Source organism: Pholis gunnellus, assembly GCF_910591455.1.
Source record: "Pholis gunnellus genome assembly, chromosome: 2".
NCBI classification, from domain to species: Eukaryota; Metazoa; Chordata; class Actinopteri; order Perciformes; family Pholidae; genus Pholis; species Pholis gunnellus.
Genome location: NC_136536.1, coordinates 4645430 through 4662901, shown reverse-complemented (window position 1 = coordinate 4662901; position 17472 = coordinate 4645430). Strand labels below are relative to the sequence as shown.

The 17472-nt window shown below is 46.1% G+C and overlaps 1 protein-coding gene across 5 annotated transcripts in view; it reads right to left on the bottom strand.

The window, feature by feature from the left end:
- Window positions 1–17472, bottom strand: part of LOC306710545 (IQ motif and SEC7 domain-containing protein 1-like) — a gene marked incomplete at its 5' end in the record, with an annotated part of 83945 nt that overhangs the window by 3476 nt on the left and 62997 nt on the right. For 2 of the 5 annotated variants that reach the window (XM_079179165.1, XM_079179167.1), the window contains 12 exons: window positions 421–597; window positions 955–1116; window positions 1334–1433; window positions 1528–1653; window positions 2324–2353; window positions 3876–4015; window positions 4121–4287; window positions 4740–4862; window positions 5252–5413; window positions 5785–7064; window positions 7318–7597; window positions 14072–14198. In XM_079179165.1, the coding sequence (XP_079035291.1) occupies window positions 421–597; window positions 955–1116; window positions 1334–1433; window positions 1528–1653; window positions 2324–2353; window positions 3876–4015; window positions 4121–4287; window positions 4740–4862; window positions 5252–5413; window positions 5785–7064; window positions 7318–7597; window positions 14072–14136 (2812 nt within the window). Of the gene's footprint in view, window positions 1–420; window positions 598–954; window positions 1117–1333; window positions 1434–1527; window positions 1654–2323; window positions 2354–3875; window positions 4016–4120; window positions 4288–4739; window positions 4863–5251; window positions 5414–5784; window positions 7065–7317; window positions 7598–8128; window positions 8230–14071; window positions 14199–17472 lie in introns of those variants that run through there. The other 3 variants (XM_079179168.1, XM_079179166.1, XM_079179169.1) reach the window with 2 other exon arrangements.

The following is a 17472-nucleotide window of genomic DNA, read 5'->3' as shown; positions in this document are numbered from 1 at the left end:
AAAAAGTGAGGATTAAAAACATGTATGGGAATGTTCAGAAATAAGCTCATCCAGATGATCAAGGGTGAGAACTCCCGTCAATTTCATTCCTCACTGAGTTAATCTGAATTTCTAAACCGTAAACCTCTGCAAAAATAGGTCTGTATTCAGTCTTTGGATTTAAAAAGCACACCTTAAGTCTCTCTAAAACAAAATATGCTGAGGTTAAACATTGATGGACACGCTGTTCAGACCAAACTCTCCAATCGTATATAGTGGATTTAAAAAGGAGAGGACTCTAAATTCTCAATTTATGGTGCTGTGAAACAACATTTCGCTATTTTCATCCCCTCGGTATCACCACAGAGAGGTGGATGACAGCAGGAGAGAACTTTTCCACTAACGAGCCGGCTGGTAAAAACGAAGACGTTTTGGCTGTACCTGCTTCGGAGAGGTCTCGCAGGGAGCTGCTGAGGGCGCTCCGCTTCAGGCCCTCGCCCATGGCGAAGGTGTCGTCCAGGCTGGCGCGGTTCATGTTCCCGTTGCCAGCTTCCTTCTTCAGGCCGGAGCTCTGCGACATGCTGGGCCTCACCACCCCCTTCTGCTTCTCCAGCTCAGCTGTGGGGAAGGAGCCAAGGAAAGACTGAGGTAAGTGGCAGCGGTTTTTTACGTCTCACTCTGGCCAGGGAATGACTTTAGAACTTTCTCTGTGATGTATTCAGCCACCTCTCGCTGTCTGGAACACATGAATCGATCTACATCCTGTGCTTGTGTGTCACGAGGGCTTTGCTTTTTAAATGCCCACAAAAAAAAAAACTAAAAACACCGCAGTCCCTCCTGTAAGCCATCCTGTGAACTCTGTAAACATTCTCCCTCGTAAAGTGCCGCAGTTGGGTAATGAAGACCATGCCCTGTTTTCTACTTTGCACAGCCTGAGGTAGACAGACTAAGAGGGGGGGGGGGGAGGCAGCTCACACTCTATTCTGTATTTCTCCATTTCCTGGACCTCGGCAATGGACTCTCGCAGGTCGTCAGTGAACTTCTTGCGGTCCTGGGGGTTGGGCGCGTTAAAGTTGATGAGGACTTTGATGTCTGCACCTGGTATGGCTGATGTAAGTCTGATTCCATTTGGGTAATCTGGGGCGACGGCAAAGAGAGAGAGAGAGACATTTACACAAGGGCCATTGATCAAAACCAAGTTAAAACACATTGGGGCGAATCCGTTCTGAAGTTTGGAGAGTTAAAACAACGTCACAGCCCATTGGTGCGTTACTGTGCTGCATCAAACCCTGCGATGTAAACACTGTCAGCTAACCACGGGCATGAAGACGGAATGAAAGAAAATGCCACTTACATTGATTATCAAACAGCATCACCTGCATCCCATACAGAGAGAAGGACTGTCTGAAGCTGTACGTCACAGAGTTCTTCTTTTTCTGGAAAATCTTGGTGACCTGAAATCATCGCACAGAGAGATTATTTTCACTGGGTTGGTCTAAAGAGAGAGAAAAGAGGAGAAGAAAGGAGAGGGCAGGAGAGGGCTTTTACCACTAGGAGGTCGTTGAACAGGAAGATCTCCCGCTGATGCAGGCCCAGCTTCTGGAGCTTGTTGGGATCCGGAACTTCAAACAGACGGCAGTAACACACCAGCCGGCGATGGGGCAGCGACAGCACCTACAAGGGTAGGAAAAAAAGGAGCACAGATACACTTCAGAGGTCGTTATGGCCTCAGTCCAAGATGATTTAGAAAACAGAATTTAAAGAATCTGTAGCCAAAAGGATGACACATTCACAGGGACATATGGGGAGATGTGGTGTTATTTTTAGATACCACTGTTTAGTGCTGCAAAAGGTTTTTTTTTGTCCTGACATAGGAGAAAATAAGTCCAAACTAGTATTTACCAAGGCAATGGTGCTGTATAATTAGCAGTAGTGTACAAAGTAATGTAGCGCTAAATCAGCACATCCCATAAAGATTATGATAACTAATCTAATCACCATACAAGTGGGAGATCGACAGTATAGTCTGTGACTCAGAGTCATGTGTGTGGCATGCAGCCAGCGGTGGTGTAAGTGGTGCAGCCACAGTGCCACCAAAGAATTTATGTCTGTCGATTGTGTCTCCAGGGGGGCAGCGATGACGGATGAGATGCTTCGGGGGGGGGGGGGGGGGGGGGGGGCAGAAGTTTGTGACTCTTTAGGTAATCTGACTCTGAAACTACCTGTTTGATGTGCATTAACTGCAATGTGCAGGGACAGAGACGGGAAGCCGTGCACATATAGTGAAATAATCAATGAAAAATGATCAAATATAGTATGATTTATGGATATTTAGCCTACTTACACATCCCAGGCCGTGGTGGAGTGATCCGATCTAAAAAAGAGAGGGCAAAGAAGAGGTTTTATGCAGCCGTCATGTTAGGATTATTAACACTACTTCTGCTTTTATAATGAGCCCATGTAAGGATGTGCCCTTGCAGAATGTGCACTATAGACCATTAAAGTGGCCATGAAGATGAATGACCCTCTTGGGGTCTGTATACAGGGTGGTGATCTTTCCCTGCTACCGGACTCGAGGGAGTCTGTAACGACGCTGGAATGAAAACCGATCCAGCCAGAGAATTTCAACTCTGAGCCGCACTAGAGGACCTGATTATCACGGAGAGGAACTCAAATGTGCTTTTTATGTTACAGTGTTTTACAGCGTGTCCTCCTGAGCTTTTAGTTCTGCGGCTAAACGGTGACGAGGGAACATTTGTCAATACATGCAGCAATTACAGGCCGAGCCGAAGCGATTCCAACTGAAAGAAAGTCCTCCGCGCGAGACGAGCCTCTCGTCCTGAAGCTGCATAGGTTAATCACACTTTTAACCTTCACACGTGAAAGAGACATCATTGCCTGCAGAATAATGCCAAAATGCTGCCGCCCTGCTCCCGAGGGCCTGGAGCACAGGCTGAACTACATTTAATAACAGCTCTGGTTCAGTATTCAGACACAGTAATAAACTGACTAACGATTAGTCAATCAACGGATGATTGTAATTCATGACGCCAAATGAATCCCGGGTTTCAACCACTTCTCGCTTCTCCCTCTAACTGTGTTAGAACTATAATGTGCTACGGCAGCAGAAAGTGCCCATTTGTTATCAGACTGCAGCACTGGGTGACATCTCTCAAGGGCTTCGGGTGTTTTAAAATCAGCAGCGTGAAGGTCTTGAAAAGTCCAGGCACAACAATACCCAAAGGTGGAACACGTTTTATAAATCTTCCTGTCCCTTCTAGGAACTAAACTCTTACATTGTGGCATCCACAAATCAGGAGAAGTGAAAAGTCCTTCTAGGCCAGGGGGTGGTAACTGATATTAAGTGTTATGTTTTAAATGTTCTTTTTAATAAATGTTCCATATCAACATTAAGAGTAGCATTAAGTATTGATTACGACACAAAATCTAAATGTACAGATACTTTTCCATCCATATCGGCAACGTGCATAGCAACATTTAAAAAAACAACCATTGTAGTAATATATGAGAGCACGATGCAAGCTGCTGGCATCCTCGTATATCAACAATAAATGTAACAAATTCTGCAAAGAAGGCAACAAGTACTAGCCAATCAGACGCAGAGTAGGGCGGGTCTTCGCAGAATGTATGTGTGTGTGTGTGGGGGGGGGGGGATCAATCAAGCTACTGTAAATAACAGGCTGCGTAACTGCCGAAGGCTCTGAATGAGGTGATTTGTCATTCAAGTAAGAGGGCTTTTCGACATTTCCCAGAAACCCTCTTGCACACTTATTGCAAGTGTGCCATTGATGGCTGTGAGTACAGATTGAAGCAGAGAGATTAATGTTTATGCCTTGAAAATTGTCTCTTCTTTGTACTTAATAAAGAGCACTTACTGGTTTCTTTCCCACGATGAGCTTCTCAACCTTCTGCACCTGCGAGACGTGGTCTTCATTGGTCTTGAGCTCTCGCTTACGGATCCTCTCATAGATGCCGACCAGAGTCTCCCGAGGGATGTCCTCCCCGTCATCCACACCTGGCACACGGATTAGCAGAGAAAATGCACGTATTAAAATATCAGTTCATATGTGTTGGTCACTGATAGCGTATCCTTATCATATCGCCGTTTGGTTTTCGTCACCTCTTAAATTCTTGATGAAGTCCTCCATCTTCATCTTCCTCTCGGGCTTGACGTTGGGGCTGTACATGTCGGTGTTGAGGAGGATGATGGCGAACGCCAGGATGAAGATGGTGTCGGGGTTCCTGAACTGCCGCACCACTGTGGGGTTGCAGATGCAGTAGCGCTGGCTGGAGACGTGGAGGCGGGAGAGCAAACATCTCAAATTTACAGCCAAACTCAGATTACAAAAGTCATACACAGCCGTGCTCGTAGGGAGGAAAACACTGCCAGAAGAAATCAGAAGTAGTGCTGGAGCTTGTCCTTTTATCTACCAATAATTACCGTCAGCTCAGAGGAAACCCAGCAGCAATGGCTTTTCAAATATCAATAAAAGTCTATATAAAACGCTTCTAATATCATTATAAAAAGCATTATTATAGGCTGTGGTTTTTTTAACACAGGCTTATTGTATTTTTAAGGATGTGTACGTATAAACCCAGCATAAGTGCTTCCTCTCCTGTCCTTCAAAAACACAGTCATTGGCTCGGGATTGTTTTTTTCCCCTCAGTGTTTTTCTGTGTAATTATTGGTCCGTCTTTGTTTAAATGTGTCAGTGTGTGATCTAGACGTGTGGTCTGACCTGAAGGCTTCGATGAGCCGCTCCACCTTCTGGGCTTCGCCCTGAACACGGATGTGGTTCTGAAATTTCCTGAGAGCCTCGTCCAGCTCCATGCTCTGGAAGTCCATTTCATCCACCACACAGCTGATGCACGAGAGAACAGATGGAAATTAAAACACAAACAGGGCATGCATCATTGATTGTCACCAATTCTTTTTTATTTTACAGGGCTTCAACTCTATAATATTTCAGTGTTTATGAAAGAGGATGTTACAGGATTCTAATCACATTTGCACCATCAGTAAATCTTACCTCCTGCAGGCTCTTTATGAGTTGGATTTTATGGAGTTTTTTGGGACTTTGTCCCTTTCTTCTATTAAATAAGCTACAACAACGGCCCCCATGTGTTAGTACACACCTAAGTATATATTATATAAGATCCTGGACTTCAGCACTTTCACACATTTTGGGTCTTTCCTTCCTTCGCTCGCCTTTCTCTAATCATACGGAAGATGGCGGCGAATCATACTTACTCCAAGACATCTCTGTTGAACTGCTTCTGTCGATTGCCGAGAAATTCTCCAATCATCTGCCTGCTCAGCCCCTTCCTCTGCAGCAGGAAGTGAGCTACACCGACCGGTGTGTCGGGGATGAATCCCCTCTCGGTCAGGTACTGGACGCCCTTTTCTGGCTTCCTGATAAATACAAACATTTAGAGGCAGGTCAATTAAAAAAAAACAAAAAAAAACAGGAATCTGATACTGCTTACTCCTGAATTCTGAGAAAATACATGTAGGCAATTTCTAGAGGTGTCATTAAAATTATTATAAAAAAGTATTATTAAGACATGTTTGTGCTCTAACACACTATAAATGCCTATCCATTCAATGACTAGTGATATATTATGGACTAATTACATTATGCTTCATTTCTTTGTCCATGTAAATACCTTTCAAAATATCTTTGTGTTTAATATTAATACAGTTTAAAGTGCAACACACGGTGAAATTATTTAATCACTGAACACACTGGTCAAGCGCCTGCTCGAGCAGAGCCGAGTACCTACTTGTTGAAGAGATTGAGGCCGATGCGGTAGTGTCTCTTGCGAATAACATCATTACTGAAGATGGGCGAGTCCCAGCTGTTGCGAGTCTCCTTGTGGTAAGTCTGCTTGCTGAGCGTCTGCTCTCGCAGGCTGTCCCGCGACGAGGACTCGGAGCTGCAGTTGATGGTGTCGTTGGAGTTGGACGTGCTGTTGATGCTGTCGTTGTCCCCGTCGGAGAAGTCCGATTCGGACTTGCTCTGTCTGTTGGCCGAGCCGTTGATGGCCAAGTGGCCTTCCAGGTGGCGCTGGCGGTGGCGCAGGGGCGCTTCGTCGTCGCGGGAGGACGCTCGCGGCGGAGGTCCGTGGGAAATGTGTTTAGGGCTCGCCTGGGACGACGTTACGATGTGGCCGTGCGGCTCGTACACCGGCGGCCGTTTGACAGAGACGCGGTCAGACCGGTCGCTGTGCTCTGCAGAGCTGTCACTAGGAGGTTCTATGGTCAACAAAGGGAGATGGTCCATTCTAAGACGCTGCTCTTGGCACTCTACAGAAGGAGTGCTGCGGCAGCTCGTGTCTGTGTCACGACCCTCATCTTTGGGGTCAATAGGCCAGTAGTCCTGGGAGGAGTTGGCTGACCGCAACCGCAAGTCTGATTCTGTGCTGGAGGGCTGGTCCCCTGACCTGGACCGAGCAATAGAGGGGGACATGTCCTCCTCATCGATGAACAGAGTGACGTCGCTGTAGGACGCCAGCGTTTCATCGTGCATTCGTCCAGCTGCCCTGCGGTGGGACTTCACCTGATAGGGCACTTCCCGCTCCACCTTGGAGCAGCCCATGGCATCGGGGTCCGGACCCTCGTCCCCTTGAAGGCTGCGGCAGTTCAGTGCATCATCTATCGACTCCGCCAGAGATTTGACCTGCCTGGAAAAGGCGTCCTCCAGCTCCGTGATGGCATCCGTCAGGTCCCCCTGTGGGGCCGGGTGAGACGCCATGTTGGCCTGTTGGTGCACCTCTATATCTCCAAATTCAGACTGCACCATGGACGGCGGGGCGCCGTCCTCCGTCATAGACACCTGCCTCCCTTCGAAGTAGGAGCTGTGCACTTTCTCGGGGCCCTCGAACGAGAGCTGCATCCTCATGTTGGAGAGGACAATGCGTCTGGACATGCGGTTCTCAGACATGGAGCTTCTGAGACGTTCAAAGTTCTTGTTCATCTGATACTGGCGGAAAGCCGTCTGGATGGTGCGGGCTGCATGCCGGGTTATGAATCGTCCACCATATTTACGCTCCAGCATCTCCACCTAGGAGAGAGACGGGAGTAAATGGATTATTTTATGATTTCTCAGCTATGCATGGTTTATAAAGACGATTTGCATCCCCCAGTCGTCAGTGGCTCCGAGACAATCTAACAGCTTTTGTTGCTTTATTTGTAAAAAGAATAATCTCACGCAGCTGGGTTACTGATACTTAACCAACACACAATTTATAATATGCTCATGACGCTTTTAATCCTAACTCCAATGTTAACTGCTCAGCAAGGCTACTTTGGACTACCTGTTTGTCCTGGAGGTCAGCAGAGAGCTCATAGCTCTCAGAGAGCGAGCGCGACCGCTTGATGGCCTCCTCCTCGGCCTGCTTACGGAGGATGGACTGCGAGTGCTGGAGCTTGGGCCGACGGGGTCTCTGAGGCCCAGGCTGGACCCCGTGGCTGTAGAGCGGGCTGTCGAATCGGTCGGGACTGATGGCTGAGCCGTGAGTCACCGGGCCCTGGCCATAGCTGGCTCCACTGTCCAGGGGAGGCCCGCTCTCATTGGGCCGTCCATCCCCTTCCACACTGCAATAAGAGAGCAAAGGGACGCTTAGAGATTCCATCTCGTCACTACAAAGATTAGACAATGAGAATGACATTTTTGAGTCAGTATTTGATAGAAGGATTATCAGGTTAATCACAGCTGTCTTCCTGATACAACTCATGAAATGTCAGAAGAAAAAGTAGTTTAACTTCAGGGATTCATGGCCTAAGCGTTAATAAAATAGTCTCGTCTCTGTTATGGAATATGCAAACACATATGGCGTCACAGAGGTGAACGGCAGTGTGTGTAAACGCTGATTCTACAACTTTATGACATACAGAAAAAAACACATTTCATTCAAACTGCCTAAGCTGCTTAATACCGTTTGTCCCTGTGGAATAATTACTCCTGAACATTTGACAACTTGCCACAGAATCTGCTGTGCCACATTGAAAAGACACCAATGCCACGTAAACACTCCGAATATCAAACACATCCAGTCATCCGTTGTCCTTGTGGGATTAAATCTTACACAAATAATGTGGGAAAAAAAAAACAAGGAGGTTACTCACTCACTCTTACATTCTGCCGTACTACAAGAGGACTCCCTATTGCGAAAAGACCGTCTGTTCTCTATAAATTGCCAACTCTTCCTCCATATCTTGTCCACCATTCTTTCAGTCAAGTGAGGTCCAGAGTACACGGGCTCCTCCAGGAAACCCGAGGTATGACACCTTCAGGGCCAATCAGTGACCGATGGGAGTTACATCATGTTTGCTGCAGCGACGGCACACTGTTCCAATACGCGTTACAAAGTCCAAGTTGAGAGGGGAATGACAGAGCAAATACAACTTTAGCGGTCCTTTCGAAATAGCCGAGACGTGGGTGTACGTGGTGCCCACCTTTTCCATAACTAACATTATAATAACTACCATTTCTTGTCCTCCATGGTACAGTGCCCTCACTGTTTGCAGGCTGCCTGTAATGTGTTTGAACTGTGACTCGACACACCCATAACTGTGTACACAATCCACTTCCTTCATTAGACAGCCTGACATCAACGGCTTGCCAGCAAACAGCAACCAATGCGGAGTGAAAACGTGGAACGGAATATGGTCAAAAGTTCACAGCAGATCTATTTGTTAACGTGACGACATTAGTGACTTTTTATTCAAAACTGGATGCAGATCTTTGGATTTGCAACCCCACCCTGCACGCACGCCAACAAAATGTTTCCAAAAGATGATCATTCATGGTTCACTATGCTTACTTAAAGCCCAGCAGCAATGTCAGGCTTGGGCATGTTGTCTGTCTCAGTCTATTACAATGCATACTTATCATTTCGTACATTTGAATCGAATTCAAAAGCTACAAATGTGTCCCTTTCCGTCTGCCGATTCTTGTCTAAGAGAGAAAGTGCAATGTAATATGAAGCTAATATGAATCCAAAGCTTGCAGTAAGTGATTACATCTCATACAATTGAGTCACTTTCCACTTTTCTAAACCAACAGAAATGCTTTTGAGAATAACCTCTTTTCCAAAAAAAAAAGGCAAAGATTTGAGTGCGACACATTAAAACATCGTCGTCCTGCTGTGGCGGCTAAACTACCATCCAGAAAATATTAGATTCCAACAGTTTAGATGGCGTTTGGGTGCAACAAGAAATGTTATCATGTCTTCAAGTAGCATAGGCGTTCACTTCCACTAAATGCTACATCAGAATGAATTCGCACAATAAGTGGCCTACTTCCCCTTCTGACCCATTCAGGGTCAGCCAAGGCCACGGTGACACGGGAGAGTTTCATGGTACGTAACTGCTGACTGACTCCCTCGAGGCAACAGGTACACACAATGTTTAAGTGTGGAAAAGCAACAGTGAGTGCCATTATACTGCTGAACCAACATAAAACCTTGCACAGCACAGTGAGAATCATACTTTATTGCATAATTGCCACTGGGACGAATCTCCCCGTCCATCTGTTGTGGCAAACTGTGACGCCGCCGTCGCTGGAGCTAAAAGTCACACCTTGCGTGCTTGTCACAGCTCCAGAGTACAGCCGGTGGTAGTTTCTGGTTTCATTATTTCTTCATTAAGAGTTTGATTACTGACCTGGATAAAGTGCTGATGAAAAGAAGCTTTTGGGTACATCAGTATATTCACATTGGCATGAAGAAAGGGGAAAAATGTGTTGAGCCAAGAGAGTGACTGTGTAGCACGCGTTGCAAATTCTAAAACATGTTTAAGGAACTTAAGGCGAAAATATCAATATATATGTGGCAAATGTTTTAACAACTGCTACATGGATTACCATGAAATTTGGAACATAATCATGATTCTCTCAGGAAGAATTGTTCATCGAGCACCATCATCAGGTCATTTTGTCCAAACGTTTTGGTACTTTTTATGAAAATATTGCAATTCCCATCAGCCTCAGATGTACTTTGTGTTTAATGCTAATTAGCTAATGTTAGCATGCTAACGTGCTAAACTAACATGGTAAACATTAACCGACTGAACATCAGTATGTTAGCTTTGTCATTTTGAGTATGTTAGCGTGCCGCTGTTAGCCTTTAGCTCAAAGCACGGCTGTGTCCTCAATGAGCTGCTAGTAGGTTGTAAAAACTACCTATTCAGCCAGGCCTTTCATTAAGAACACTTTATAGACATTTTTTATATTTTATTCACTTATTTCATTGTATTTAAGTTGTAAAATGAAGTTGTTCAACTATTTTTAAAACTTTTCATCGACTTATTTATTGTGGTTTTCTCTGTTCCATCATATTTTTGGCTCGTCAGTCATCTGTGAAGCACTAATCTGTATGAAAGGCTGCTGTACAATTAAAGTGTGATTGGTTTATTATTTATGTAATTTAGTTTTGTGGTGTTTTTTTTCCGCTGTTCTATTTTGTAGTAATTGTCTTTCTATTGTTTTGCCTAATTGTGTAATTATTTACGAACTAAAAAAAACTGTAAAGTTATGAAATATGACAATATAACTGTGGGGACGATAACGGAGTCGAGATTAAATAACTGAAGAAACAATAAACTTCAAGCTGCTTTTAATAGCTACTACAGTGCTCATCTGGGGTTTGCTCTCTCACTCCGTCACCTCTAAAAACATTCGAGGCACAAAGTCAAAACTAAAGCTGTAGTACTGGCTTTGCCTCCCCCCCGATGGGACCAGCATCCTCCCTTCCACTTTTGTTCTTTCTGCTCCACTTTCTACCGACCAAGAATCCAGAGGAACGAGAGTGGGAATAAATGCTGCAGTACTTTTCACTCTGAGGTCATTGAATACTCCACAGAGTGAGGTCAGCTGTTAATGATGGCGGGGAAAAGGGGGTAAAAAAAAGGAAAGGAGAGACGCACTTTAAGAGCTGTAATGGATGTTGAAGGAAAAACAGAGGGACTGAACTACAGCAGAGCAGGAAGTGGCGTGACGTTATTCCCGAGAAGAGACCGAAGTCACGTGGGTTCAGGCAGATCTCTGGAAGTCGCGTTATCGTTTATATATCAACGTGTTGTATCCATAATTTATGAGGTTTGTAGATGTTGAGAGGTGAAGGATGAAGCAACGATGGTTCTCCCAGGACCGTTTCCTAAAAAGTGACTGTACCCCTCGGTGAAATGTGATCTCACACCATGAGCAACAACTGCTCAACAATGTCTGTCGCGCAGTCTGGTCTCTTTATCCACCGGGAGCTCCTGTTGGTTCCGATGCAGGCATGGATAAGCATGTCAGCTCAGCTGGCAGTGATTTTCAGCCATGGGATCCAGGGATTTGGGGAGGGCAGCGGGGGGGGGGGGGGGGGGGGGGGGCGGCGGGGGGGGGGGAGACCATCTCTCGTTCTCCCCTACTTCCCTCTCAACACGTCCTGAACAAAGAGGCCCAGGCTTCAACCCGTTCCATCAGTCGGACCTGAGGGAGAAACATTCCTCCATCCCGGAAAAGAGGAGTCACATCTACAGGAGTTCTGGGAATAGAGGAAGGCTAATGAAGTGCAGGCTGGAGCTGCGGAGGAAGAGCGAGCGGCAGGGTGGAACTAACGTAACTCACGGGCGAAGTCGCAGAGACGACGGAGAAGTCCACAAACTGCTTTTGCTTTAAGATGCTCTTGTCGGAATGAGAAAGCGGAACTGAACTGTGATCTTAACAGCGTTATGCTAAATATTTATAGAGAAATCTTTCCACATGCAATTCGTTTAAAAGGCACTACAGTAATCGGACAACTCCTCACCCACCTGTCTAGACTTGCCTTTGTGTAACTTCTAATTATTTATTTCTTTGTATTTAATGCCTGTTGCCTTCATTTTATTGAGAAGTTCCTGTGAAGTTCTGCTCTTGAAAGGTGCTACGGTCCGTTTTAGACTTGACAACATAAACACCCTTAATGGGCCCCTTTGTATTTCCTGTTGCAATGTTTGTAATGTAATATCTGACAGGAAGTCAACTTGAACCAACACTATTGCCCTAGCAACATACTGGCAGTTAAAAGGTTCATACAAATGAATTTACTTACTGGCAATAATCTCACGTAAACACAAGTTTAAGGATCAATAATTACAGCGACCGCAGCGATACAAACTGGCCAAGTGTGCGGGTTTCTTAAAAAGTGAGCACATGGGAAACCAAAAAGTAAGTAACATTGAACTCACGCATGTTAGAAAGTGATAAATAGATGAACACATTATACCGTCTTGCATTGGCAATCTTCAATTGCAACACCAACAGGGTTGCTAAGGAAGCCTGATCTGCCTGATGAGGGATATTTTTGTCCGCGATGCACAAGCGGCAGATGGTGATGGGAACCTGATTCCCATCACAAGGGTGTTTAAGAAAAATGATGCGTTATAACACTAATGCAACACATATAAATGCATTATCAGATTATTTGCCAATTCTGTTTTTCATGCGGGTGTGTAAACTGTAAACAGACCCTTTTAAACAAATTGAACAAATCACAATCCTCACCCCCCGAATGCACTGACAACATGCGCTACGAGCCAAACAAAAGCAGATGTTGTCTCTCTTCAGTGTTACTCAGAGAGCTCATAAACACAGATGCACGCACAGGTAAAAGGTTAGGAGACCACACAGCAACATGTTAATGAAATCCGGCATTAAAAAGGTAAATGTGCCAGTAAACACTCGGGGACATTAGTCATTCCAGCTCCAATAACCACACTAATGGAGGATTTTGTAACGGCTATAACCAGAGAACGAGGGGCAGGTTGGGGATTTATAGTTAAGACACAGCTGGAAAGCCGCTTTGGCCGGCAGACTGACGGCATCACTCTTGAGAGTTTGCAGCAGACGGTATATTGTCGACCGGAGCCTCACAAGACTCGTGGCTGATAACTACTGTAAGTTTCTTCAGTCTGAGAACTAATAAATCAACCGTCGTCTGCTGACGGATCCAACCACAAACCAACAGTCTTGAATGCATCCACATGACTTCTGAATGGCTTCAATGTGCATGTAAAAATTCAAACCTTTGTTCTGATTATTACTTTAAAGAGCAAAAGTAATTTGCGAACCCACGGGGGGTTTCATTAGTTATAGTTCTCCTTTGACAACTCCAATCACATTGTATTGAGGAACAATAAGCCTGCTGATTATTGATTTTTTCAAGATGCCTTGAAAGAAAAGGTTTATTAGCACAGCACACGTGCAGCAAATTAAAACATAGCGAGTGATTTGATGCTTCGTTGATGCCGTCCACGTACTTTGTCAGTTAAAGCAATCAGAAAACAACACTATTCCCCCGTCAACTGCCGGGCCTCATTCTGTCTGAATCAAGGGGCCCCTCCTCCTCCTCCTCCCTCCTGTCAACACTCATACAAACAACAACAACAACAACAACAACAACAACAACAACAGAACCGCTGTCATTTTCTTACATTAATGAATAGTTAAACTACACTCAGCACCTGCCCTTGAAGAACCAGCGATTAAAAAGCACACAGTCACAGCCAGCTAGCGGGAGGGCCACGACACACCGCAGGAATGCCCTTCAGCCGACGAGTGGGGGGGGGGGGGGGGGGGGGAGACAATCTAACTCACAGATGGATTCTGTACAGTGAGACTAAACACACCACGATAGCGTACAGTGACTCAGAGAGAAGGGATGCGATCTGTTTTTCCGCTGCGAAGGGAGTCACAATTGAAATGGCAGAACCCCGCTTTGAAATTCATGATCTTCGTGACTTGAAGCGCCGCATTCCTCCTGTCATCTTCTCGAGGTGGATTACGTGAAAGCACAAAAAGCAGCAGGTTAATTCGCCATGTGATCCGGGACCCTTTTTTGTTCTCCGCTAAAAACACACACACACACACACACACACACACACACACTGTCTGTTCATTTAAACAAAGCCTTATGAGCTCAAGCTCCAGTGTAACCTCATCCAATGACAAAACGCACACACGCACACGCAAACCCACTCACCCTCACACACACACACACACACACACTAAAACAAACACGTTTCACACTCTCCTATTACTCTTACCAGCCATTCAGCTCCAGTTCCAGCAGCGACTGGGTCTTCTCTGAGTTACACTGCAAACACCACATGCTGGCCAGTACTCACAGAAACGAAGTAATCCAAACATTAACAGTCCCCCTCACCAGTCCCCCATTACTGCCTAAAAGGTTCCTCCAACAGACAGACGCATCTCAGAACTGCCATCTGCTAGAGCTTGTAGCTGCCTACTTCTTGCAGACGTTCCCATTTCTCAGCCATGTAAACAAGCGGCTCCCTATGGATGGTAGGCGTACATAGTCGGTGCTAAGTGGCAGTCTGTAATCTCTGACAGACAAATGGACCTCTTTCTTTTTCTCTTTCTTCCCTTCTGTCCTCCGTGTGCCGGGCTGGTAGGAGTATAAGGGGGGGGCGGAGGCTGGGAGACAGGGGAGTGTGTTTTTTTTTTTGCCAGGCCTTGAGCAGTATGGAAGGGGGCGGGGTGCAGGGAAGGGTGTGTGTGTCTGTCTGTCTGTGTGTGTGTGTGAGCGTGGTGGCTCTGTAGCTGGGTAGAAAGTGAGTGAAGGGGATGAGATACCTCGTGCACAACCCTAATCATGCAGGGATGGGACGCACAAATGACCCTGGAGCAGGGGACGTGGAACCGAAAATCCCGTTTCTCAGGCGTGTTATCAGAGAATGTGAAAACGTGAGAAAAAGAGAGCTCCAGACGGCGACGGTCGAGAATGAGGGATAAAGCAAGGAGCTTAAGGCACACAGCGCAGTGAATGACAGCGTGATCCGGTTATAGGTGCATATAGGTGTAGTAGATAAGTCGCAAAAGGATGGAATGGAGAGACAGGTAGAAGGACAAAGTATGAAAGGATGTTACAGTAAACACAGAAGATAGTGTCTGAGGAAACAGGAGGGGGTTAGTGGGGGGGAGACGGGCAACCCAACGAGAGCACCTCTATTAATAGAGCCTTTCAGGGTTGAGAAGTGACTGTTATGATGTGCACTAAGAAAAGAACCAGAGAGGATTCTGTGTCTTTCTGCTGCAGCAAATCACAGAAGAGTAGAGGTTGTCCCACCTCTAGCACCTCTATTTTTGACCTCCTTTAAACCAGCTTTGTTTGATTGAGGGGATACGTCATGCAGCTAAAAATGCCACCCGTACTGCACCGATCGTCGCAAAGCTCTGCCGGGGCTTCCGTCCAGCTTCACACATGCGGCGGACCCCCGAACCAACGGTGCGTCCTCTCTGGACTATGCAGAGTTGTTGAGACAGGCCGGTGACTAATGACCCCTCTGAGAGAAGGGGGTTGGGGTAAACTGCCCCCGAGTCAAAGGTATTTTCTACCTAATGACAACAGGCACAGGAAACGGGAGAATGGCTCCCACATGGAGCCAGTTTACAGAGACACCAATCATCCACACACACACACACACACACACACACACACACACACACCAGTCTCCAGGGGGAGATGTTGATGTCCTCTAATTACAGGTCTGCACCCCTAAAATGATCCCCCTTCCTTGCACCGTTTTCATCCGAGACTTCAAACGAAAGCTGCAGAACGAGAGACAACAACTGAAAAAGGAAAACGTGTGCATATGTTAACGTGCGTCGTGGATCGCAGCAGGGATTTACGCACACAGACTTACTTGCAATGTGGGACTATGGCAGAATGATTATGTGCAGAGAGAGGCAGGCAGACAGACAGCAACCGGCTAACTGATCTATTTCAGTGTGAGACCTTGGCCCCGCACTCTGGCGGCTACAGCTGCTTAACGCCTTGTGGCGAGCTGCAGACACCTGACTCAACTTACAGATCTCACCTATCACGCAATCTCCCCGCCCCATACCGAGTGACAGCGAGGAAAACAAACAAACAAAAAAGGTGGCGCAAAACCTATTTAGGACGTGCCTTTAATAAAACTGGCATTCCTCATTATTCTATCATTTTGTTATCACCTAAGACGGAGGCGCAGACATTTAGATTTTGAAATGTGTGCGTGATATGAGATTGGCCCCGGTGCAGGCGGACCACGGGGAGTGGCTAACTCGACTTTATTTGTTCGGTAATGAGAAGTGAATTCATATCACGGTCTCATATCGAAGGCAAGCGAGCGGAGCGCCTCAGCCCCGAGCCTGTCATGATTGTTTCAGCATGAGGCTCGAGGGCAGCATCGTTTTAAGCATCACATCATCTCATTCGATGAATTCCAGGTGAAGCCCGAGACTGTAAAAGTTTGCACAAACTTCGGGGACACTTAGAGAGCCTGTGTCATTCTCTCCGTCTCCGTCTCTCTTCCTCCTCTAGCGTTACGATCCGGTCTAGTCGTCCCGTCTGGTGAAGGCCCACTCCGTCTCCTGAGTCCTGGCTGCACGGCTCCGCTCCAGCATGATGTCATTGAGAATTCCAAGCAGAGGCCCACTCTCTGCTCATAAAACGCAAATTTCTTCAACTCAATACATATGGTCTCTCTCCATTTGAGCTCCTACTCTACCATCCCCTGCTTCGGTTGCACTGCCCTCCCTTTCTTTTCCTCTCCCTTCTTGTGTTAGTGTAAGGAAAGCAAGGTACATTACACTTGGGGACGAGGCCAAAGGGGCACCCTCGGGTCAGCGACACACAAAACGTCTTTATCAGGTGCATTCCCACAGAATACCTGAATATTATCAGAGGAGCAGTAAAACTTGGGTTTTCCCATCGCAAAAAAAGGCTGAAAAAAGACAAGAGCAGAGGAAAAGAAAGCAAAGGAAGCGACGTGGGGAAAGTGATAACTTCCTGGAAACCTGGTCACAAGACTTTGGCACCGCGAGCTCCGTCTACATGACATCATGCACCGTTTCTCATTATCTGCTTTCGCTGGACGCTGAAGCGACCGAGACCTGAGCTACGAAACGGAAAATAAAATGAAAAACTCAGCCCATGCCTGGTCTGGAAACAATTAGAACGGGCTGATGTCATAGTTTGATACAACGGCATACTAAATGAGATGTAGTGGCCCGGGATAGCTTTGGGAACACAGTGGACTTTGTATCGGGGGGAAAAAAAGAAAAGAGAAACACAAAAAAGAAACACATTTTCCCTATGAATTCTCAGGAACAAAGAATTTCTGTGCATAAGAAGGATCTGGCAGCAGATGTATAAATAGAGCTGAAATGAGAGTAATTAAAGGATAAGCTGCCTGTGCTCATCACATCCTGGCGGCAAAGTCGGAGCAGATGTGTTGCCCGTGGGATTCTGTGGGAATGATCAAAGATCATCAGTGGCAAGTGATGTCTGAGAGGCTTTTCCCCTGTTCATACATCACTTAATGTAATTCCAATCTGGATAGAAACAATCTGTTTGTCCAGACACATGGAAACTGAGGGCTAAACTGCAGGAGATGGCTTTTGAAGCAACTCATTTGGAAGCAACTATATGTATTATTTAAGT